The 9,739-nt window shown below is 47.6% G+C and overlaps 1 protein-coding gene across 2 annotated transcripts; it reads left to right on the top strand.

Annotated features, from left to right (window-relative positions):
- Positions 1 to 409: 409 nt before the first annotated feature.
- LOC119303009 lies at positions 410 to 1,872 on the top strand. 2 transcript variants are annotated; one of them, XM_037580087.1, is made up of 2 exons: positions 410 to 1,225; positions 1,345 to 1,872. In XM_037580087.1, exons 1-2 carry the CDS (start codon positions 879 to 881, stop codon positions 1,478 to 1,480), a joined length of 483 nt encoding a protein of 160 aa, XP_037435984.1. In that variant the 5' UTR covers positions 410 to 878; the 3' UTR covers positions 1,481 to 1,872. The 2 variants fall into 2 exon arrangements, with proteins under 2 accessions (XP_037435984.1, XP_037435983.1); XM_037580086.1 differs by having other exon boundaries at positions 411 to 1,221.
- Positions 1,873 to 9,739: the final 7,867 nt, after the last annotated feature.

The following is a 9,739-nucleotide window of genomic DNA, read 5'->3' as shown; positions in this document are numbered from 1 at the left end:
TAAATAGTCATTTCAGTCAATGAGTAAACAAGAGCCGTGAGGGCTGGGAGAAAAGATGTAGCCATTGTATGGTCACCAGGGAAGTCCTCTCGGCAAAGCCATTGAGATCCTTTTCTCTAGTGTGTGCGTGCGTTGTGTGTGTGTGTTCCTCCGTGTATGTGTGTTCTGGTGCTCTTGACAGAAGAGAGAGTTGTGAGAGACAAAGAGAGGTAGAAGAAGAGCGGCGCCCGAGAGGCGGCGCCAACAAAGGCAACTTGATCGGGGCGGGTCACGGCGAATCACAGCGGGTCACGGCGGAAGCTGGTTCCAGCAGCGAAGGCCTCAGCAACAGGGAAAACGTTTAAATTAAGCCAGCTGATTTTCCACGCCGTGTAAACCGCTTGGAACGCACGACACGTGTCCAGCCTCACGCGTCGCTTGCAACTGCCCCAGCCTTATCTTCTTCGCGTCCACACGTTCGTTCCCACTCCTTTCCACCTCCCTTGATGTCAAACGCGGGAGAGGAGGCATGGCGCTGCAGCATGAAGGAGGAGGCCGGAGCCTGGCGCCGCTCGCCGGAGGCGGATGCCGCCCATCGTCGAAGGAAGTCGCGTCTTCGTGGATCTCGCCACGGTGGCGGAGCTACAATGCAGCACAAGCAGCGCCCCGACCCCGTGGAGCTCGCCGGCGGCGGTACTGCTTGGCTGCAAGGGAGCTCTCGCCGGCGGTTGCGCTCGCGACGGCTGTTGAAGCCGTAGTGCTTCAACGCAGCATCCGTGGTGTTGCCCGCTGGCGACGAAGCTTCGACGCAACATCCATGGCGCTGCTTGCCGGCGACAGAGCTGCAATGCAGCATCCATGGCGCTGCTCGCCGGCGGCAGAGCTGCAACGCAGCAGCGATGGTGCTTCAACGCAGCAGCCATGGCGTTGCTCGCCGGCGACGAAGCTTCAATGCAGCATCCATGGTGCTCGGCCGGAGTTACAATCGAGCTTCGACGAAGCGTCGGTGCTGCGTTGGAGCTCGGTCGGAGTTGCAACAAAGCTTCGCCGGAGCCGTTGGAGCTTTATTGGGGGTGCAATGGAGCTCGGCTGGAGTTGCAATAGAGTTCGCCGGAGCGTCGTTGCTGCGCTGGAGCTTCGTCAGGTTGCAATGGAGCTCACCGGAGGCTGTTGGTGCTGAGTTTGAGCTTCCCGCGGGGCTGCAATGTCACTGCGTTGAAGCTGTCGCTCTCGCTGCTGCCTGTTTGTAATCCAACGCCTCCCTTCACGCTGATCCGACGGCTGAACAGGCGGATGATTTCTGATTTGTAGCATCGCCCCAGCAACAGGGTTCAACTTCTTACCACAGTCCAATCCCTTTTTCAGGTCGTACACGGAGGAGCAGAACCATGGTCGTGAGGAACGGCAGCGTGCCGGTGAGCCCGCAGCGGCGGCTCGTTGCATGGCGGCAGTTCGCAGCAGGCAAGGCGGGTCACAGCAGGGCCGGGTCAGCGAGGGCTAGCTCAGAGGTAGGGCAAGGAGAGGCTCGACGGTTGAAGGTGCGCCGGCGAGGCCCGACCATAGAGGTCATGGCAGAGGCGGAAACAACCACGCCGGTGAGACAAAGGCCACAGCGTGTCAGCGCTGGTCCGGTACAACTGATAGTTGCGGTCTTTTTTTTCAGAAGCACGCAAGGACAACCCGGAGTCCATATCCTCCTTGGTCGTAGATAACTTTCCACTTTTTTTCTTTGCAACTTGTACTGGTTTGACTCGGATACGGGCATGACTTGATACGCCCACTACAGTCGACGAAATCGATATGTTCTTCATCTCGGCGGATTGTAAGTCGCCGCAGTTACCGTTAAGCTCCACATATTGTAAATCTAAATTGATGAACTTGAAGCTTGAAGCTGATGCTGGTTTTTCCGGCTCTTCTTCATCCGAAAAAATTGTGAACTCTCAATCCCTAGAAGAGATCCCTCCAAGAACTCAACACCACCGTGCGCAGGCCCCACGGTGGGCGTCAACTGTCGTGGATTTGTCACGGCAGATGTCCTTAGTGTCAGGACTTAGTCGCGAGGCCAACGCATCTATGCGGTAGCTTGAGAGGGGTTGATCGGGACGAGAGACGCAACACACAAGACAAAGATTTAGACAGCTTCTGGCCCCGGGAAACATCATTCGATAATAGCCCTACATGTTGTTTGTGGCTAGATCTCATTATGCTCATGAGAGAGTCGCCGTAAGCCGGCTCTTTATGTCTAGCCCTAGAGATTGCTTCTTTTTTTCTGTCTCGTCTGGGGGAGCCCTGCCCCTCCTTATATAAGTTAGAGGGGCGGGTTACATGTGAAGTCCTAGTAGGACTAGGGCTAGTCTATCTTCTCTTACAAGTTAATTACAAATCCGGGTCTTGCTTCCTCGTAAAGGAAATATTTGTCATCCCTTTCCTCTTAATCCGGCCCATCATAACGTGAGCCGGCCTTCTGGGCTTTGGGCCTTGTTGTCCATCTGATCCGCCCGCCGGGTTACTAATGAGTCGCCAAGATCAGGCAGGTTATCTGTGAATCGCCAAGCTCCGGGCGGGTCACCAGTAAGTCGGCAATTCCGGCCAGGTCATACTGTGGGGTATATCCCCGACATATGGGAAGAATTAATGATGTTCTTATTGTTGCAAATAGTAACTATGTGCCCATAGATTTCATTGTTCTTGACATAGATTGCAATCCTTCATGTCCTATTATTCTTGGTAGACCTTTCCTTAGAACGATTGGTGCAATTATTGATATAAAGGAAGGGAATATTAAATTCCAATTTCCATTAAGGAAAGGCATGGAACACTTTCCTAGAAAGAAAGTTAAATTACCATATGAATCTATTATGAGAGCCACTTATGGATTGCCTACCAAAGATGGCAATACCTAGATCTATCTTCGCTTTTATGCCTAGCTAGGGGCGTTAAACGATAGCGCTTGTTGGGAGGCAACCCAATTTTATTTTTATTCCTTGCTTTTTGCTCCTGTTTAGTAATAAATAATTTATCCATCATCTGTTTTGGTTGTGTTTTTTGTGTTTAATTAGTATTTGTGCCAAGTAGAACCGTTGGGAAGACTTGGGGAAAGTCTTTTTGATCTTGCTGTAAAAAACAGAAACGTTAGCACTCACAAGAATTGCTACCATTTTTATTTGGAAAGTGCTATTTAGTTAATTATTTTTGCATATGATTAATAGATAAATTCCTCACATCCAGCAATTTATTTTAGAATTTTTGGGGTTCCATAGTTTGCGTTAGCTACAGATTACTACAGACTGTTCTGTTTTTGACAGATTCTGTTTTTCGTGTGTTGTTTGCTTATTTTAATGAATCTATGGATAGTAAAAGAGTTTATAAACCATAGAGAAGTTAGAATACAGTAGGTTTTAAACCAATATAAATCAATAATGAGTTCATTACAGTACCCTGAAATGGTGTTTGTTTTCTTTCGCTAACGGAGCTCACGAGATTTTCTATTTTGAGTTTTGTGTTGTGAAGTTTTCAAGTTTTGGGTAGATATTTGATGGATTATGGAACAAGGAGTGGCAAGAGACTAAGCTTGGGGATTCCCATGGCACCCCAAGGTAAAATTCAAGGACACCAAAAAGCCTAAGCTTGGGGATACCCCGGAAGGCATCCCCTCTTTCGTCTTCGTCTATCGGTAACTTTACTTGGAGCTATATTTTTATTCACCACATGATATGTGTTTTGCTTGGAGCGTCTTGTATGATTTGAGTCTTTGCTTTTTATTTTACCACAATCATCCTTGATGTACACACCTTTTGAGAGAGACTCACATGATTGGGAATTTATTAGAATACTCTATGTGCTTCACTTATATCTTTTGAGCTATATAGTTTTTGCTCTAGTGCTTCACTTATATCTTTTAGATCACAGTGGTGGTTTTCTTTTATAGAAATAATTGTTCTCTCATGCTTCACTTTATATTATTTTGAGAGTCCTTTATAACAACATGGCAATAATAAAAACTTTCATACAAGTGCATTGAATACTATGAGAAGTTTGATACTTGATAATTATTTTGAGATATGGAGATGGTGATATTAGAGTCATGCTAGTTGAGTAATTATGACTTTGAGAAATACTTGTGTTAAAGTTTGTGATTCCCGTAGCATGCACGTATGGTGAACCGTTATGTGATGAAGTCGGAGCATGATTTATTTATTGATTGTCTTCCTTATGAGTGGCGGTCGGGGACGAGCGATGGTCTTTTCCTACCAATCTATCCTCCTAGGAGCATGCGCGTAATACTTTGCTTTGATAACTTGTAGGTTTTTGCAATAAGTATGTGAGTTCTTTATGACTAATGTTGAGTACATGGATTATACGCACTCTCACCCTTCCACCATTGCTAGCCTCTCTAGTATCGCGCAACTTTCGCCGGTGCCATAAACCCACCATATACCTTCCTCAAAACAGCCACCATACCTACCTATTATGGCATTTCCATAGCCATTCCGAGATATATTGCCGTGCAACTTTCCATCGTTCCGTTATTATGACACGCTTCATCATTGTCATATTGCTTGCATGATCATGTAGTTGACATCGTATTTATGGCAAATCCACCAGTCATAATTTTCATACATGTCACTCATGCATCATTGCACATCGCGGTACACTGTCGGAGGCATTCACATAGAGTCATATCCTGTTTTAAGTATCGAGTTGTAATTTTTGAGTTGTAAGTAAATAAAGTGTGATGATCATCATTATTAGAGCATTGTCCTAGTGAGGAAAGGATGATGGAGACTATGATTCCCCCACAAGTCGGGATGAGACTCCGGACGGAAAAAGAAAAGAAAAGAGGCAAAAAAAAGAAGGCCCAAAAAATTGAGAGAAAAAGAGAGAAGGGACAATTCTACTGTCCTTTTTCCACACTTGTGCTTCAAAGTAGCACCATGGTCTCCTATGATATCACTTTCATATACTAGTGGGAATTTTTCATTATAGAACTTGGCTTGTATATTTCAATGATGGGCTTCCTCAAATTGCCCTAGGTCTTCATGAGCAAGCAAGTTGGATGCACACCCACTTAGTTTCTTTTGTTGAGCTTTCATACATTTATAGCTCTAGTGCATCCGTTGCATGGCAATCCCTACTCACTCACATTGATATCTATTGATGGGCATCTCCATAGCCCGTTGATACGCCTAGTTGATGTGAGACTATCTTCTCCTTTTTGTCTTCTCCACAACCACCATTCTATTCCACCATATAGTGCTATATCCATGGCTCACGCTCATATATTACGTGAAGATTGAAAAAGTTTGAGAACATCAAAAGTATGAAACAATTGCTTGGCTTGTCATCGGGGTTGTGCATGATTTAAATATTTTGTGTGGTGAAGATAGAGTATAGCCAGACTATATGATTTTGTAGGGATAACTTTCTTTGGCCATGTTATTTTGAGAAGACATGATTGATTAGTTAGTATGCTTGAAGTACTATTATTTTTATGTCAATATTAAACTTTTGTCTCGAATCTTATGGATCTGAACATTCATGCAACAATAAAGAAAAATTACATTGAGAAATATGTTAGAAAGCATTCCACATTAAAAATTCTTCTTTTATCATTTACCTACTCGAGGACGAGTAGGATTAAGCTTGGGGATGCTTGATACGTCTCTAACGTATCTATAATTTTTGATTTATCCATGCTATTATATTATCTATTTTGGATGTGAATGGGCTTTATTTTACACTTATATATCATTTTTGGAACTAACCTGCTAATCGGAGGCCCATCCCAAATTGCTGTTTTTTTTGCCTATTTTAGGGTTTCGAAGAAAAGGAATATCAAACGGAGTCCAAACGGAATGAAACCTTCGGGAACGTGATTTTATCAACAAACGTGATCCAAGAGACTTGGAGTGGGCATCAACAAACAACGGAGGAGGCCACAAGGCAGGGGGCGCGCCTACCCCCTGGGCACGCCCTCCACCCTCGTGGGCTCCCCGTTGCTCCACTGACGTACTTCTTCCTCCTATATAAGTCCATGTACCCCCCAAACATCCAGGAGCACCATGAAAACCTAATTCCACCGGCGCAACCTTTTGTACTCGAGAGATCCCATCTTGGAGCCTTTTCCGGAGCTCCACCGGAGGGGGCATTGATCACGGAGGGCCTCAACATCAACTCCATGGCCTCTCCGGTGATGTGTGAGTAGTTTACTATAGACCTTCGGGTCCATAGCTAGTAGCTAGATGGCTTCTTCTCTCTCTTTGGATCTCAATACAAAGTACTCCTCGATCTTCTTGGAGATCTATTCGATGTAATCTTCTTTTGCGGTGTGTTTGTTGAGATCCGATGAATTGTGGCTTTATGATCTAGATTATCTATGAACAATATTTGATTCTCCTCTGAATTCTTTTATGTATGATTGGTTTATCTTTGCAAGTCTCTTGGAATTATCAGTTTGGTTTGGCCTACTAGATTGATCTTTCTTGCAATGGGAGAAGTGGTTAACTTTGGGTTTAATCTTGCGGTGTTCGATCCCAGTGACAGAAAGGGAACCGACACGTATTGTATTGTTGCCATCGAGGATAAAAAGATGGGGTTTATATAATATTGCATGAGTTTATCCCTCTACATCATGTCATCTTCCTTAAAGCATTACTCTGTTCTTATGAACTTAATACTCTAGATGAATGCTGGATAGCGGTCGATGTGTGGAGTAATAGTAGTAGATGCAGAATCGTTTCGGTCTACTTGTCTCAGACGTGATGCCTATATACATGATCGTACCTAGATATTCTCATAACTATGCTCAATTCTGTTAATTTCTCAACTGTAATTTGTTCACCCACCGTAAAATACTTATACTCTTGAGAGAAGCCACTAGTGAAACCTATGGCCCCCAGGTCTATCTTCCATCATATTAATCTTCCAATACTTAGTTATTTCCTTTGCCATTTATTTTACTTTGCATCTTTATTTCTCTTTATCATAAAAATACCAAAAATATTATCTTATCATATCTCACTCTCGTAAGTGGCCGTGAAGGGATTGACAACCCATTTATCGCGTTGGTTGCGAGGTTCTTATTTGTTTGTGTAGGTGCGTGGGACTTGAGCGTGATCTCCTACTGGATTGATACCTTGGTTCTCAAAAACTGAGGGAAATACTTATGCTACTTTACTGCATCACCCTTTTCTCTTCAAGGGAAAACCAACGCAGTGCTCAAGAGGTAGCAAGATCATGAACATGACGAGGAGTCTCGAAATGATCGAGAGGTAAATATTGATATATTGGAAGGTTATACGGACACCGGAATGGTTCCGAAGAGGTTCAGAGATTTTTCGGAGTACCGGGAGGTTACGAGAACCCCCCCCCCAAAAGTTAATGGGCCTCATGGGCCATAGTGGAGAGAGGGAGGAAGGCTACAAGAGGTGGCATGCGCCTCCCCCCTGCCCAATCCGAATTGGACAAGGGGTGGGGGTGCGACCCCCCCCACCCTTTCCTTCTCCCTCGCCACCCTTTCCTCTTTCCCCCTCTCCGTTGAAAGGAAGGGGGGCGAATCCTACTAGGAGTGGAGTCCTAGTAGGACTCTCCCCCCCTTGGCCGGCCACCTCCCCCCCTCTCCTTTATATACAGGGGGCGGGGGGCACCCCAAAGGCACACCAATTGTTCTCTTAGCCGTGTGTGGTGCCCCCTCCATAGTTTACTCCTCCGGTCATAGCGTCGTAGTGCTTAGGCGAAGCCCTGCGCGGATCACATCATCATCATCGTCACCATGCCGTCGTGCTGATGGAACTCTCCCTCAACTCTCTGCTGGATCAAGAGTTCGAGGGACGTCATCAAGCTGAACGTGTGCTGAACACGGAGGTTCCGTACGTTCGGTACTTGGATCGGTTGAATCGTGAAGGCGTTCGACTACATCAATCGTGTTAACCTAATGCTTCCGCTTTCGATCTACGAGGGTACGTGGACACACTCCCCCCCTCGTTGCTATGCATCTCCTAGATATATGTTGCGTGATCGTAGGATTTTTTGAAATTGCATGCTACGTTCCCCAACAGAATGTACACCACATGCACACGTTTTAGACGCCGCCATCATCATCGAACCGCCGAGCCATCTTCAGAAGAGAGATCTGCATCATCCTTGCCAGTCCGTCTATCCATCGACGCCACCACGACGTCCAACGGCGCCACCGCCCGGCACTTGTCCGTCCAGACGCGAAGAATCTGGAAGATCTGTCGTGCGTAGCACCTGCCGACCAGGCATGACACAACGTAGCACCTGTCGCCCAGGCATGACTTGACATCTCCACCGAAAGCTCCATGCAAGACGAAGCCGCTCCATGCAAGACGAAGCCTCTGTCTTCCAGCTCTGGTCCATAAACGATGCTCCCAAGAGAGAAAACGACACCACAATACCACCATCGTCCAATCTAGAAGACCAGATCCTAGGATTTCCCCCGGAGCAGCACGAGTGGGTCGACAATAGTTACACGACGATGCCTTCATCAAGGTAATTGCGCAGAACGCCACCATCGCCTGCCATCGGCTTGTTTTCACCGGCAACTATGTCTTCACGACTTGCAGCCGGAACTAGATGACGGATCTCGAGATCTGACCATCTAGCCTCAGGCCGACCACCTCCGTCCCCATCACCGGCGACAGCCAGGCTTAGCCGGCGCACGTCTCTTGGGACGACAAGGTGAAGGAGAGGGGGAGGGGGCGTTGGGGTTGGCCCCGTGATCACTCTGGAGGGAGCGATACGAGCGAGCCCTGGGAGCGCTCACGTGTGTGTACTCGGTGGGGAGCAAAAAGAAACGTAGGTGCGATTCTTTTCCTTTCCCGAAGTCTCTCCACCGCCCCCGTTGAGAGTCGCCACCAATCGCCCGGATCCGGTCCCTCTCGCCGCCGGCGCCCGCGTTGGTGGATGTAGAGCTGGATTAGGATGCCGGTTTCCCTTGTACAGCAGTAGATGTAGGTTTAGATGTAGAGCTGGGCGTGGTCTCGTGTTTGCCCATGTGGCGTATGGCGTGATGCCGCTCTGGAGCTTGTCCTCGGCGCCGGTGAGCGGTGCTGAGGTGTGGAAGACCTCGCTTGCCTGTCGACGTCCGTGGAGGGCGGCGGCGGAGGTTGAGGCTGGCCGGAGCTCCTTCCCCAATAAGCTCGCAGTCGTTGTCCCTGATCTGGAGGATCGCCAGAGCCTCGTTCTGTTCTTCCCTTGCTATTGTGGTGGTGGGAAGGAAGAGGGGATGAGGTGGACATCAAGATCTTGCCGATTTGGGTTGGAGCAAATCCTCACTGGTGGATGGTGCGGACTGATGGCGCCTGCTAAGCTTGGCTGTGGCGGCCGTCGGCCTGTTCTGGAGCCGGCTTTTAGCGGTCGATGGCCTGGTTCTCGCGCATCGCCAGTGACCTTTCTGGTTGAAGGGCAGCCTACTATTTCCTCCTGGCCAGGATGCCGTATGGGAGGCAGTTGCACCTTCGTCTCGGAGTTCATGGCGTGCTGCTGCAGCCATGAAGGCTTCGTCGCCCCAAGTGGTCCGTCCCCGGTGACGGCGAAGCTCGATCTGAGGGGAAGCTGTGTTGGACCCAATTGCAGTTCTATCTTAGAGTCTGGGGTCCTCCTTGTTAAAGTCAGGGACCTGTGTGTAATTTCTCTTTCTTTTGAGTCCTTATCTGAGCTTTGTACTGTAATGACCAGGAATCAATGAAGCTCTCTAGGTCCTTCGGGACCTAGTTTCTGTTCAAAAAAAAAAAAAAAA

This window comes from Triticum dicoccoides, chromosome 5A, assembly GCF_002162155.2.
Source record: "Triticum dicoccoides isolate Atlit2015 ecotype Zavitan chromosome 5A, WEW_v2.0, whole genome shotgun sequence".
Taxonomy (NCBI): domain Eukaryota; kingdom Viridiplantae; phylum Streptophyta; class Magnoliopsida; order Poales; family Poaceae; genus Triticum; species Triticum dicoccoides.
This window is presented reverse-complemented; position numbering and strand designations above follow the sequence as displayed.